General features: G+C 40.6%; 1 protein-coding gene across 4 annotated transcripts in view; it reads right to left on the bottom strand.

Moving 5' to 3' along the window:
* Positions 1-681: 681 nt before the first annotated feature.
* The window catches only part of ACTN1 (actinin alpha 1), a 295,503-nt gene continuing 279,919 nt past the window's right edge, over positions 682-16,265 (bottom strand). For all 4 annotated transcript variants that reach the window (XM_053697995.1, XM_053697997.1, XM_053697996.1 and 1 more), the window contains one exon: positions 682-1,869. In XM_053697995.1, the coding sequence (XP_053553970.1) occupies positions 1,711-1,869 (159 nt within the window). In that variant the 3' untranslated portion in view covers positions 682-1,710. The remainder of the gene's footprint in view (positions 1,870-16,265) is intronic.

Raw genomic sequence — 16,265 nt, 5'->3', positions numbered from 1 at the left:
GATATAAAAAACTAAGTTTAATCACCACAGTCCTCTCACACATCCTATCTATTAGTTGGGTGCAAGAGAATGACTGGGTGTGACGTAGAGGGGAGGAGCTATATAGCAGCTCTGCTTGGGTGATCCTCTTGCACTTCCTGTTGGGGAGGAGTTAATATCCCATAAGTAATGATGACCCGTGGACTGACTACACTTAACAGGAGAAATTGATAATAGGAGTAAATTAGAAAGTTTCTTAAAATTGCATGCTCTATCTGAATTACAAAAGAAAAAATTTAGGTTCAGTGTCCCTTAAAGCTATCTGTATGCTTACATTTATATTGTGACCAAGCTTTAAGGGTATTGTCTGGCTATGACAGAATTTTATCTTTTTAAACACTGAATCCATTTTATAAGCATAGTATTGAAGTTGTCCCCCACCTCCATTTAGTCATGGGTGTTGCAATGTTAAAATTTAGCTTTCACTGCTTTTGAATGCCGTTTGCACATGTAGCAACTCCCCTTCAGACACCTGCAGCGTTCCCAAATTACGGCACGCAAAAATTGTTTAAAATTGTATGCTTTTAGTTTAAATTTGATTTTATTGTGCCTTCAAACCCATTATTTAAATAAAAAATATTGCTAAATTATAACAAGATCTGTCTGAGAATTTCAAAGTAAGCCAAAAACAGATACTGAAAATTGTAAAGAAAAAAAAAATCTTTAATATGGTTTGTGATACAAAAGGAGCAAGTTATTTTAGAGTTCATGTTCACAAGTTACGGGCACCCTTTTTCAAAAATAAAATATTGAAAAAATAAAATAAGTGTTCCTATAAGGGAAACTAAAATAATATAGAATTCAATTATTTAAGCTATCAGTGGATGCTAACTAAATTAGGTATAGTTTTTTTTTTATTATTAAGACAAAAAGTGCTTGAGAAAAAAGTAGGATTACATTATATAAATATATTCAGGCATAATATAGATGAGATCTTTTCATACCAAGGAAATTACAGTTGACAAGAGGTAATACAATAAGGTTTATAGGAAGGAGAATTTACCTTCAACAAATAAAAGGGTCCTTCACATTAACGGAGGTCAAGTTGTGGAACTCACTATTAAGCAAGGCAATTGACCAAAAATGCAATAGATAGCTTTAAAAATGGTTAAATATATTTTTAGATAAAAATAATATCTACAGTATAATAAACTGGCACAAGGTAGAAAGTTGGACTAAGAAGTAATTAGACATTTTACCTTTTTCAAAACTAGTTATCAAAATGTTTTGTTGGTGCGTAAGCGGTTTATCAAAAGATTACTTTCAAAGTCAGACATTAAGGAAGAGATTTTTTTTTTCTTTCACTACGTTTGAAACTGGTATAAAAATAAAACATCCCATACATGGGGAAAAAAATCAGTTAAATAGAACAGAATGCATTCATTTAAGTTTTGGTTTGACAGAAAAAATACTTTAAAACTTTTTTTTTTTTCCTCATAATAAAATATGCCAATGTAAAAGGTCTCATACAAAAAAGTAAACTGTTCTTTTGAAGACTAATGAAGATGAATATTTATTTATATCCTGTAAGTACTGAAAAGGTAAACATTCTCAGTAAGGGCATGGGAGTGATTTATCAGCTGGTGAACAAATACATACAAAGGTGAATGCTAAAAACACATTGCATACATGAAATTGCAAAAGGAGCTCTGTGGTGTCAGCCATGAAGGGTTAAAGATCACTTTCTCCATAAAGTGCAGTTGAAAATGACATATAATCTAAGGCTCCAGGCACAGCATCGTGTCCCATATAAGGCGCCATTCTGGCAATGCAATAGGCTGCTTGATCTGGCGGCAGCTCTCGGCGCAATTCATCAGCTGTGATATAATTCTGTAAGAAGAAATAAACAGATAAAGCATAAAAAACTATTCTCATAAAGTTAGACAACAGAAGCACTGGATACCGGAATACAAATGGGACAATGCACTGTTATTTGTTTTTACCAGTAGTAGTTCTAGGTGATATGCTCCACCTCTGATTACTGACAAACATTTGCAAGTCCATTGTCTACATAGCACAAGATGGGGGATTTAAATGAGTAACACATAACAAATGGCCCCAACACACACACAGTACCTTTCTCACAGCAGCATTTGTTAGCACCAATGTCTGTAACCTCCCTTTATTCTCACCACATCATTTTAATCTGGACATAGCATAGTTCATAATCTTCAATTTGCCTTTTTGTTAAATAAAACTAATGCTATAAATGATGTGATACTCTGAACGGATTGTTGATAGTTTAATGGGACATTAACCCTTTTTCTTTTACAATTCAGATAGAGCATACAACAACTTTCAAACTTCTTCTATTAGCAGATTTGCTTCAATTCTCTTGCTATCCTTTGTTGAATGAGAAGCAATGCAATACTGGGAGATAGCTGAACACATCAGGTGAGCCAATAACAAGAAGCATGTGTGTGTAGCCACCAATAAGCAGCTAGCTCAGAGTAGTGCATTGCTGCTCCTCGGCCTACCTAGGTATGCTTTTAAACAAAGGATATCAAAAATATGAATCAAATTGGATGATAGTCAATTGGAAAAGTGTTTCAAATCGTATGCTCTTAGTAACTATTACTACATTATCCTCAACATGGAGAGAGTCACATGTAAAACTGCTATATATCCGGCTTATTATACATCAGCAAAAGGTGCCAGATGGGGGAATTTGTCTTTTTCTGCTTGCCCAAAATGCTCCCGGCATGCAGCTGATTTGAATCATATGATCTGGGAATGTCCTAGAATCAGACAACTTTGGCATAAAGTAGAATATTGGATGATTAAGGCCCTGAAGTTGTCTGTAACTGGCCTATCCCTATTTCGTATCATCTTCCTTTGGAAAGACTCTGAAAAACATTTATAAGAAACTCATAAATACAGTTATTCTCTCAGTTAGAAGTTTGATTTTTCACTACTGGAAAAAAAAAAATCAATATCCCTAGTTTTGCAGAATTTAAAGATTATGTACAAAAGCAATGTACATGATACGGACATGAACAATGATCATGACATTTGTCTTTTTTTCCAGAAGTGGTCTTTATATATAAAAAGTTTATCTCCTAGAGAAATAGATTATTTAATATTTCCATTTCAGAATTCAGAGCTGGTTTTGCTAGGAGCATGGTGATTCTGGAGGCTTAGTATGTTTTCCCTCTCCCCCCTATTTTTTTCTCCTCCCCTCCCTTCCCTCCCACGTTTATACACTAAACTCTACAAGGTCTTGAAACTGGGATAATATCTTTTATATGCCTACCTGGCAGGGAACCAGGTAACTTTGTTGCTTAGAAACAAGGGAAGAGGGAAAAAAAGGGTTTAGAGATTTGTCTACCTTATATGTCTTATCTTCCTTTAGTTTCTTGCAATCTGTTTTTGTTTCTTCGATAAGAAATATGGGTTAGTTATTGCTTTATTTAATATAGTAACACTTGAAATATATATAAGTTGATTGAAGTATTGTTGTTCTTGAGTTGTTAAATTACTTTGTGTTTTTTGACCTACATTTGAAATTTCAAGATGCTGAAAATCTTGTCCATGTACAATGTTAACAAAATAATAAAATTAAAAAAGAACCCCCCCAAAAAAAACCTGTATGCTCTACCCGAATAGTGAAAGTTAATTTTGACTTTAAATACCCTTTAAAGGGACATTCCAGTCAAAATTTTAATGCACATAGATGAATTACATATTTTAAAAGAAACATATTTCCAATATACATGTATTAGCAAAAATGCTTCTAGAAAAAGTTATCACTGTTTTAGTGCTAACATTTTTCTCTGCACGTGCATGTGAAGCATAACAAGATATTCTCAGTGCACCAGCATTTTAAGTACTGCAGCCGCTCAGATAGCCAGGGGGGCTTGTATCATGTGAGCAATTAACAAATTGAGTCAATACAAGATGGTACATGCACTGTAGGGTCTCTAAACAAGTGCTTTGTTTAAAATGCTGGTGCACGTTGCATACTTAAATACACTTTTGAAACCTCTATAACTTTTATTAGAAGCATTTTTGCTAATACATGTATATTACAAAAATGCTTATATTCAAAACTGTAATGCATCCATGTAGATTCCAAATATGGCTGGAATGTCCCTTTAACTCAGTGATAGCCTGATAGCTCTTAACACATTGGTAACCACAGATTAATATTTTAAAAGCCTTAAGAGCTGCATATAAAAATCAGTCCTTCAGACCCAAGCAAACTTAAAGGGAAAGTCTAGCCAAAATTAAACTTTCCTGATTCAGATAGGGAATGCAATTTTGAACAACTTTCCAATTTACTTTTATCATTGAATTTGCTTTGTTCTGTTGGTATTCTTAGTTGAAAGCTAAACCTAGGTAGGCTCATGTGCTAATTTCTAAGCCCTTGATGGTCGCTAGACAGCGCTAATTCATTTGTGCCACATTGTGTAACATGCTCACTTCTGTGTAATTATTTATGATTCAGCACGGATTGGCTAAAATGCAAGTGTCAAAAGAACTCAGATAAGGGGGCAGTCTGCAGAGGATTAGATAAAAGGTAAGCACATAGGTAAAAAATATATTAATATAACAGTGTTGGTTGTGCAAAACTGGGGTACGGATGATAAAAGGGATCATCTATCTTTTAAAACAATACAAATTGTGGAGTAGACTGTCCCAATAAGTAATCTACTAGCATAGTAGACTAACGCAGTAAGAAGCTTAGATACAAGGTAGTCACAGAGGTAAAAAGTATATTAATATACACAGAAAAAATCACAGACCTTCTCACTTAACTGAAACTGCCACATAACTTTCTACAGTCTAAGAACACAGAAAAAATCACAGACCTTCTCACTTAACTGAAACTGCCACATAACTTTCTACAGTCTAAGAACACAGAAAAAATCACAGACCTTCTCACTTAACTGAAACTGCCACATAACTTTCTACAGTCTAAGAACACAGAAAAAATCACAGACCTTCTCACTTAACTGAAACTGCCACATAACTTTCTACAGTCTAAGAACACAGAAAAAATCACAGACCTTCTCACTTAACTGAAACTGCCACATAACTTTCTACAGTCTAAGAACACAGAAAAAATCACAGACCTTCTCACTTAACTGAAACTGCCACATAACTTTCTACAGTCTAAGAACACAGAAAAAATCACAGACCTTCTCACTTAACTGAAACTGCCACATAACTTTCTACAGTCTAAGAACACAGAAAAAATCACAGACCTTCTCACTTAACTGAAACTGCCACATAACTTTCTACAGTCTAAGAACACAGAAAAAATCACAGACCTTCTCACTTAACTGAAACTGCCACATAACTTTCTACAGTCTAAGAACACAGAAAAAATCACAGACCTTCTCACTTAACTGAAACTGCCACATAACTTTCTACAGGTAGCCTTCTGGGAAACAGCTTCATTATATTTTACCTGCTAAGTTGTTTATTGTATGTGTTTGTATATTTAGTGATAATTCCTTTTGTTTTGTTTTTACTTTAAATGTATATATTACAGGCTGTGCTAGTCATAATTTGCATAGTTTAAGCAGCTGTTGTACATTTATCTGTCTGTCTTAATGGTTTTATTTCACTCTTATATGTCTGTCTTATCTCTAATATTTTGTTTTTTGATGTGTTTTTTGGTTTCTGCATGACTGACCCTTAGCTTAAAATGTCCATAAATGTACCCTCCCACTCATTTTAACACACTTTCTCTGGACCATCATTAACCAATTTATCTCTCTCCCTTTACACAGTCTAAGAACACAGAAAAAATCACAGACCTTCTCACTTAACTGAAACTGCCACATAACTTTCTACAGGTAGCCTTCTGGGAAACAGCTTCCCTCCCACCCACCCCAAGTTCACTTCCTCATTTATAGATAGTCTCCCACACAACTTTAACTCTCCTGAAATGACAGGTGCACACACTGATCAGCAAATCCTTCCATTCCCTTAACCCCATAGAATACACAGTACTTTTATTATATTATGTTTCATATACCTTTCATTCCCTTATGCAATTGCTACAGTAATTCTGTGTCTTATGTTTTTAACTGGTTCCCAATTCTGTAAACATGCTCAATATATTCATATTCCTTTTTGCTACCCTTTGTCTCTATAACAAACTACACTATTCAATTACTCCTTCTCCCTCTCCACCTGCACTGTTCATTAGCCCATCTCTCCTAAACTCACCTTACTTTTCTACTCATGAACTTTACCTATTCCTAAACACTCTCTCTACCCCCTCCACCCCATCTCAAAAGCAGTCTCACTACTTCAAATCTGTATCTCATCTCATGTCACTCTCCCTCTTGCTTCTACTTACTGCTGGTGACATCTCCCCTAATCCCGGTCCCCAACCACTGACAAGCCATGCACATCCATGTGTACCATCCCATAGACTCAGAAAACAAAACTCTGCACACCTTTCTCACATTCCTCTTGCATCTAAAGCCACTACCCCATTCACCTGTGCACTCTGGAACTCTCGCTCTGTTTGCAACAAACTCACTTCTATACATGACCTCTTCATCTCCCGCTCCCTCAACCTTCTGGCCCTAACAGAAACCTGGCTCTCTCCCCTAGACACAGCATCCACTGCTGCTCTGTCACATGGGGGTCTACACTTCAGCCACACTCCTAGGTCTGGTAATAGACAAGGAGGTGGTGTAGGTATTTTACTTTCCTCTCGTTGCACCTTTCAACAAATACACCCTATCTCTTCCCTCACTTTTCCCTCATTCGAAACCCACATGATTCGCTTATTCTCCCCTCTCTCTGTACGTGTAGCAGTCATATACCGACCCCCTGGCTCCGCAACTCAATTTCTAGATTACTTGGCTGCCTGGCTACCCTACTTCCTTTCCTCTGACACCCCTGCCCTCATTCTTGGCGATTTCAACATCCCCCTTAACAATCCCACTGCCTCATCTGCTAAACAACTTCTGCAACTCACTTCCTCCTTCGGTCTGTCACAATGGACTGATTCTCCCACTCACAAAGACGGTCACTCCCTTGACCTGATCTTTAGCCATCGATGCACTCTCTCAAACTTCTCAAACTCCCCTTTTCCTCTGTCTGACCACCATCTCCTTACCTGCAACATTTCATCCCTTCCTACAACTCTCCCACCTTCTACTCCTCACACCAAACTTCACAGAAGCATTAGGTCTTTAGATCAGCAACAACTTGCTAATTCCCTTCATCCACTCCTCTCATCCTTCTCCTCCTTTTCCTGCCCTGAACAATCTATCTGCCACTATAATTCCACCCTTATATCCGTCCTTGACAATCTCGCCCCTATTACCACTGCTAGGAAATCACACACTCATCCCCAGCCCTGGCATACTCCTCTGACAAGGTACCTACGCAGATGTTCCCGTACTGCTGAACGGCATTGGAGAAAATCACGGAGTTCTGATGATTTTCTTCATTACAAATTCATCTTGAACTCCTACTACTCTGCCCTTAATTTCCACAAGCAACACTACTTCTCTACCCTTATCTCTAATCTTTCTTCAAACCCAAAACGTCTGTTCTCCACTTTCAATACTCTCCTCCGCCCTCCCCCACTTCCTATTACAACTTCTCTGTCAGCCCAAGACTTTGCCAGTCACTTTATTAACAAAATTGACTCCATCAGAAATGAAATCAGCTCTCAACACAATTCCATTCTCTCCCCCCCTCAAATACTCTCACCCAACCACAACCCTCATAACCTGAAACTTAGTTCATTCTCCCCTATTACTGAGGATGAAGTTTCAGCACTTATACTGCGCTCTCACCTCACTACCTGTCCCCTGGACCCTATCCCCTCACAGCTGCTCCCCTCTCTCTCTGCTACCCTTACCCCTATACTAACACACATTTTCAACCTCTCCCTCAGCACTGGTACATTTCCCTCATCATTGAAACATGCGCTGGTCACACCTATCCTCAAAAAACCTTCCCTTGATCCTACCTCCCCATCCAACTACCGCCCAATTTCCCTCCTCCCTCTTGCTTCAAAGCTTCTCGAAAAACTAGTATATGCACGCCTATCCCATTTCCTTACGTTAAGCTCCCTTCTTGACCCGCTGCAATCTGGATTTCGTCCCTATCACTCCACAGAGACAGCTATTGTTAAGGTCACCAACGACCTACTTACAGCCAAATCAAAAGGCCACTTCTCTCTGCTTATCCTCCTTGATCTGTCCGCAGCCTTTGACACGGTCGACCACCCTCTTCTGCTCCAAACCCTCCAATTCTTCGGCATCTGTGACACAGCCCTCTCGTGGCTCTCTTCCTACCTGTCAAACCGTACCTTCAGTGTAGCCTTCTCTGGGGCCTCCTCTGCCCCGTCACCACTTTCTGTCGGAGTACCGCAGGGCTCTGTCCTCGGTCCCCTTCTCTTCTCTATCTATACGTCATCATTAGGTTCCCTAATTAAGTCCCACGGTTTCCAATATCATTTGTATGCCGATGACACCCAAATCTACTTCTCTGCACCAGAACTATCTCCTTCCTTGCTAACCCGTGTCACTAACTGTCTTTCTCACATCTCTTCCTGGATGTCCTCTCACTACCTCAAGCTAAATCTCTCCAAAACTGAGCTCCTCATTTCCCCCCCTTCTTCCAAAGTCTCCACCCCCAATATCTCTATAACTGTCGACAACTCCATCATCACCCCTACCCCGCACGCCCGATGTCTCGGGGTCACATTCGACTCAGCTCTTTCCTTCACTCCTCACATTCAGTCATTGGCTAAAGCCTGCCGCTTTCACCTTAAAAACATCTCTAAAATTAGACACTTCCTTACACAAGACACAACTAAGATTTTAATCCACTCTCTTATTCTTTCCCGCCTTGATTACTGCAACTCTGTCCTCTCTGGTCTCCCCACCTGCCGCCTAGCTCCTTTACAATCCATAATAAATGCCTCTGCCAGACTCATCTTCCTTACACGTCGCTCTTCATCTGCTGCGCCTCTCTGCCAATCCCTTCACTGGCTTCCTCTTGCCTCTAGGATCAAACACAAAACCCTCACTCTGACATACAAAGCACTCAACTGCACTGCTCCCCCCTACATCTCAGACCTTGTCTCCAGATACTCTCCCTCCCGTCCCCTTCGCTCTGCTCATGACCTCCTACTCTCCTCCTCTCTTGTCACCTCATCACACTCCCGTTTACAGGACTTCTCCAGACTGGCTCCCATCTTGTGGAACTCTCTGCCTCGCTCCATAAGACTCTCTTCTAGTTTTAAAAGCTTCAAGTGCTCCCTAAAGACTCTACTGTTCAGGGACGCATACAACCTACGCTAACCTTTCCTAATACCAGTTCCTCTCCTCCACTGCAATCCCCTGAACCCTCTTAGCATGTAAGCATAATAGTCCAGCTGTTTGTGGATCACCTTCTTAAGAGCTGACTACAACAGTGCAACTCTTGGCAGGGCCCTCTACCATATAATTGTTTTGTTGTACTCCCCCTTTGGTTATAGCGCTGCGGAATCTGTTGGCGCTCTACAAATAACCGATAATAATAATAATAATTAATATAACAGTGTTGGTTATGCAAAACTGGGGAATGGTAAATAAAGGGATTATCTAGCTTTTTAACCCCTTCACTACCGGGACTTTCAGAGAAAAACTTGCCACAAATACTGGAGGTTTTTTTTTTAGCATTTTTGCTATCACTCCATTTAAACAGAAATAACAAATTATGCTTACCAGATAATTTAATTTCCTTCTGTACAAGGTGAGTAAACGGCTTCTTTCCTTACTGTTGGGAAATACTGAACCTGGCCACCAGGAGGAGGCAAAGACACCCCAGCCAAAGGCTTAAATACCTCTCCCACTGCCCCCATCACCCAGTCATTCTGCTGAGGGAACAAGTAGGAGAAATATCAGGGTATAAAAGGTGCCAGAAGAAAATGATAAATTTAGAGGGCCGCCCATCGGAGAACACGGACGGGGCCGTGGACTCTCCTTGTACAGAAGGAAATTAAATTATCTGGTAAGCATAATTTATGTTTTGCTTCTTAATACAAGGAGAGTCCACGGCTTCATTCCTTACGGTTGGGAAACATATACCCAAGCTCCAGAGGACACAATGAAAATGGAAGGGACAAAAAGAGAGGCGGACCCTAATCTGAGGGCACCACAGCCTGTAAAAAACTTTTCTCCCGAAGGCTGCTTCAGCTGAGGCAAAAAACATCAAACTTGTAAAATTTAGAAAAAGTGTGTAAGGAGGACCAGGTAGCCGCCTTACAAATCTGATCCATAGAGGCCTCGTTTTTTTAAGGCCCAAGAGGAAGCCACTGCTCTAGTAGAATGAGCCGTAATTCTCTAAAGGAGGTCTATGTCCCGCTGTCTCATAAGCTAAGTGGATAAGACTCCTCAACCAAAAAGATAAGGAAGTCGAAGAGACCTTCTGGCCCTTACGCTTCCCAGAACCTGCCACAAACAAGGAAGAAGTTTGTCTAAAATCCTTAGTAGCTCGAAGATAAAACTTCAAGGCACAAACTATGTCCAAATTATGAAATAAACATTCCTTCAAAGAAGGAGGATTAGCACACAAAGAAGGGACCACAATCTCTTGACTGATGTTGCAATCTGACACGACTTTAAGGAGAAACCCTAACTTAGTACGTAGGACAGCCGAATGGATCACCAGATAAGGAGGCTCACATTGCAAGGCGGCAATTTCAGATACTCTGCACGCAGAAGCAATAGCCAGTAGATAGAGAACTTTCCAGGACAACAACTTAATATCAATTTCATGCATAGGCTCAAACGGAACCAGATTCAGACTCCAAGGGGGAGCCGAAGATCTGAACACAGTTCTGATCCTAATCAGAGCCTCTTGTGCAGTAAAACAGACAAGGCCGAAATCTGTCCCCTCAGGGAACTGACCGAAAGACCCTTCTCCATACCATCCTGGAGAAACAGAATCCTGGCAACCTTAACCTTATGCCAAGGAAATCCACGCTCTTCATGCCAGAATAAGTAGGTTCTCCACACCTTATGATAGATGCAACAAGTAACCGGCTTACGAGCTTGAATGAGAGTATCAATATCACTCTCAAAAAAACCTCTTGGCTAGGACTAAGCATTCAATCTCCAAGCCTCAGAGAATCTAGATTTTGATGAACAAAAGGATCTTGTTCCAGCAGATCCCTGCGACAAGGTAACTTCCATGGAGGAGAAGATGACATCCTCACTAGGTCCGTGAACCACGTCCTTCATGGCCACGATGGAGCAATCAGTATTACTGACGCCTGCTCTTGCTTGATGCAGGCCACTACCCGAGGAAGGAGTGGTAATGGCAGAAAAAGGTAGATTAGATTAAACCTCCAAGGCACTGCTAATGTAAGTCACCGAGGTTATATTATCTGATTGGAATCTGATAAACCGGGACAAACCCAGAAGAGGCCAAGCCTTCAGAGCATTGTAGATTGCTTGAAGCTCCAAAATGTTGATCGGGAGGGAGCGTTCCTCCTGAGACCATAGGCCCTGTGCCTTCTTGGCACCCCAAACAGCTCCACATCCTGAGAGGCTCACGTCCGTAGTCACAATATCCCAGGATGGTCTGAGAAAGGATTTCCCTCAGGACAGATGATCTGGATGGAGCCACCAAGAGAGCAATTCTGTCAACCGGTTGTCCAGGGAAATCTGTTGAGACAGATACGAATGATTGTCGTTCCACTGCCTCAGCATGCACAGCTGTTGTGGTCTAAGGCGGAACCTGGCAAAAGGAATTATGTCCATGGTGGACACCATGAGACCAATTACCGCCATACACTGAGCCACAGATGGCCTTAAGGAGGTCCGGAGGGCAAGACATGCTGAAGCTAGCTTGCACTGTCTCTGGTCGATTAGAAATATCCTCATGGGAACTGAATCTATTATATAGTGCCCAGGAATTCTACCCTGGTGCTTGGAATGAGAGAACTCTTCTCTAAGTTGATCTTCCATCCATGTGATCGAAGAAGAGAGAGAGAGAAGAGAAACCGAATGGTCCTCTGCTAGACGAAAGGATGGTGTTTTAACCAGAATGTTGTCCAAGTAGGGAGCTACTGCTATACCCTGGGTTCTGGCGACAGCCAGGAGAGCTAATAGAACTTTTGTAAAGATTCTTGGGGCCGTAGCTAGATCAAACGGAAGTGCAATGAACTGGAAGTGCTGAACGTAGAACGCAAACCTTAGGAACTGAAAGTGGTCCCTGTGGATTGTAACGTGAAGGTAGGCATCCTTCAGATCTATAGTGGTCATGAACTGTCCTTCCTGAAGTAGAGGAAGCATGGACCTTATTGTCTCCACGTTGAATGAGGGGAAATTTAGAAACTTGTTTAAGCACTTTAGGTCCAGAATTGGGCAGAAAGCTCCCTCCTTCTTTGGGACCACAAACAGGTTTGAGTAGTATCCCAAACCTCTTTCTGCGATAGGAACCGGGACAATGGCCCATAAGGAGGACAGATCCCGCACGCACCCCAGAAAGGCTTCCCTCTTTTATGGTTTTAAAGACAGACTTGAGAGGAAAAATCTGCCCTTGGGTGGATGAGATTTGAAACCTATCTTGTATCCCTGAGCTATGACCTCTAGGACCCACGGATCCTGTACGTCCCTGGATCAAGCGTCTGAAAACAGCGACAGTCTGCCCTCTACAAGATCCAGCTTTGGATGGGGGCGGCCCCTTCATCCCTCCTGAGGAACAACTCCAAAATCCTGGATACCCTCACCCTGTGCCAAGGGTAGCCATGAGTCTCACACCAGGACAAGCAAGTCCTCCACACCTTATGATAGATGCGACGAGTGACCGGTTTTTATGCCTGAACCAGAGTGTCAATCACATTTTCTGCAAAACCCCTTTTTGCCAAGACTAAGCGTTTAATCTCCATCCAGTCAGCCTCAGAGAATCAAGATTTTGATGTTGAAAAGGACCCTGTTCCAGCAGATCCCTGCGACAGGGTAACCTCCACGGCGGAGAGGATGACATCCCCACCAGATCCGCGAACCACGTCCTCCTTGGCCACGAAGGAGCAATCAGAATGGAGGACGCTCTCTCCTGCTTTATACGCGCCACTACACAAGGTAGAAGCGGTAACGGAGGGAATATGTATACTAGACCGAACCCCCAAGGCATTGCCAATGCGTCTATTAGCTCTGCCTGGGGGTCCCTTGATCTCGATCCGTATCGGGGAAGCTTGCAGTTCAATCTGGACAACATGAGATCGATCTCGGGCGTCCCCCATCTAAGACAGATCTCCGCAAACACCTCGGGGTGAAGAGACCATTTCCCCGGATAAAAAGTCTGCCTGCTGAGAAAATCCACCTCCCAGTTGTCCACACCCGGAATGTGGATAGCAGAGAGCAAACAATATCTGAGACACCTCCCTCATTGCCAGGGGGCTCCTCGTGCCTCCCTGGTGGTTGATGTAAGCCACCGAGGTGATATTGTCCATCTAGAACCTGATAAAGATGAAGTCTCTCAGACGAGGCCATGCCTCCACAGCGTTGTAGAGTGCTCGAAGCTCTAGAATATTTATTGGAAGGGACTCTAAGCGATACCACTTTCCTTGTGCCATCCTTGCACCCCAAACAGCTCCCTATACCGCAGAATCGCGTCCGTGGTAACAATCTCCCAGGACGGTCTCAGGAAGGATGGAGAGGGGGTGCTTCTTAGTGTGTTGCGTAAAATTCTGCACGATGTGGAAAGAACAAAGTTACACTCACCCGGTATGACGGCACCCATATCTGATTGGGGTGCAAATGGGCTGGCTAACACTCTCAGCGGTTAGCACACTGATCACAGATGTTCCATCGGCTTGTCACCAAAAAAAAGTTGCAGGAAGCGGGTGGTTCCAGGATCCGCTCAGGAAGCTGCTCTGTGCAAAGTGCTGCAGGACTTTTAGTCTTTGGAAGAGAGTAGATCCAAATAACAGTCAAGTCTCCGTTAGATAAAAAGCATTTTAATAGTGTGTCATAAAATTGCAAAATCTGGTTTAAAACATAATTTTATCTCTGCATTATGTTAACTAATCTGTTTAGATTGTATAATTTCCCTCAATTTCTATTCATATTATTGTTTTCAATATTAAAGGGACAGTACACTGTAAAAATTGTTTTTCCATAAATGTATTTTAAATGACTTGTTATACCAACTGCAGAGTATACAATATTTGAGAAATTGCATTTTCGGGTTTATTTGTGTATCTGAAGTAGCTGGTTTTGTGCTTTGAAACCACAGCCTATTACAATGGGTTGAGCTTCAGGTAATATCAGATCTCATTATGTTATCACTTTCATGTACACAGACTTGCTTCCTTATCTTATATACACCAAAGCTCAATACATAGAGAGAACAATGGAAAATTATAATTTTATTACTTAACTATCATGCCCCCACTGAGGGTGTAATCTCTTCTGTTGGCTGTGTTTACTTAGGCTTGTCAATAGCATATACGCCAGTATCAAAACTTTCAGTATAGGTTGGGAAACCACAAGCTAAATCAGCTATTTCAAATGCTGAAATATGAGTAAAGGAGCTACTTGCAACCAATTTAATACACTCTAGCAGGTAAAAAGGATCATTGGGAATAATTTAAAGGGGAGAAAGTTTTTGGGTGAACTGTTCCTTTAATTCAAGATGTGTGTGTGAGTGTGTGTGTGTGTGTGTGTGTGTATGTATATATATATATATATATATATATATATATATATTTTTTTTTATTACATTATTTTTATTGTTTAAGCTTTTAAATGGAATGTAACAATATGTATTGTGTTGCCATTAGTGAGTGTAACTTTTTTTTTTTAATATTTTTTTATTGAGGTTTTATAGAACAAACATATAACAAAAATCGCCTGTGAACATCATGAATGGAAGATACAATGAAAATTGAGCAAATTATTCCACAAATTATACAGTAAACAATAAATAGGCTAATGAAACCTCGATTTTATGATAGGTAGCGCAGATGACTAACCAGTTAGCAACTGACTCTCAGACCATACGGCCTCTGAAGATATTATAAAGAAAACTGGTGGACAGATCAATAGCTTTTTTTGTGAGCTTCAATGTATGGGGGGGGGGGGGATATTCAGCGGATAAGCACCGCTAGTCAAATATGGGGGAGTATGGGGTGCGGAGGGGCGGAGCCATATAAAAGAACGACAGGAGGAATGTGAAGGGACCTCTAGAAAAGTTACTGGAAAGTTGGGGGCAGAACAAAAAGTTAAAATAGAACATATGTTATTTTACGTCTATAAATATAAATATAAGGGCATATAAAGAAATGCGTGCAGTCAGAGGGTTATTACCATCGATGTGCTTAGTTTCCCCATTAGACATAGGTAGGGGTGTCCTATAGCGTATGGGAACACATTAAGATAGAAAAAAAAAAATTAAAAAAAATGCAACTGACCTGGAGCATAGTAAATCATACTTGAGAGTACAGGTGGCCCTCGTTTTACAACGGTTCAATTTACACCGTTTCAGAATAACAACCTTTTTTTCCAGTCATGTGACTGCTATTGAAAAGCATTGAGAAGCAGTGCATTTATTAAAATAGCCAGTAGGTGGAGCTATCCGCTTGTGTTGCAGTAAAGCCAAGCAAGCTGAAGTTAATCCGTTTAACCAGACCTGAGCTATAGAGCAGATTTCAAAGGAACAAGATCTTCCTGTTTATAACTCAGTCCAGATTGGAATGCATAGAAAGAACTGTTTGCAGAGAAATGCAAGTGAAGTCTTTGTTGTGTGATTATTTTATTAGGTTTATAATGATGTTTAGCAAATGTTTTTGTTCATTTAACTTAGTTTAATTATATATTCTGTGTTGTGTGATTACTTTATTAGGTTTATAATGCTGTCTAGCATTTAAAGTCTTAATTTTAAAGCTTTTAAAATAATGTATTAGGTGTTACTTATGACAATTTTGAGAGGGGCCTGGAACCTATCTCCCTCACTTCCCATTGACTTACATTATAAACTGGGTTTCAATTTACAACGGTTTCAATTTACAACCATTCCTTCTGGAACCTAACCCCGGCGTAAACTGAGGGCTACCTGTATTGATTAGGCATAACATCATCAAACATAAGGAGTAGGGTAAGTATTGTACAAAGTTTGAAACTAAAAGAGTATAAGTAGTGAAGTTGGCCTGATTCGTTCAAAATTAAAGAAGAATGGCATAGGGGATAACTAGTAATAAGCTTTTTATGATAAGCTGTAAGAAGAAACTTCAATGTTCTGTAACATCTATA

This window comes from Bombina bombina, chromosome 1 (genome assembly GCF_027579735.1).
Source record: "Bombina bombina isolate aBomBom1 chromosome 1, aBomBom1.pri, whole genome shotgun sequence".
Lineage (NCBI taxonomy): Eukaryota > Metazoa > Chordata > Amphibia > Anura > Bombinatoridae > Bombina > Bombina bombina.
The sequence above is the reverse complement of the archived record's forward strand: the minus strand, read 5'-3'. Positions and strand labels throughout refer to the sequence as shown.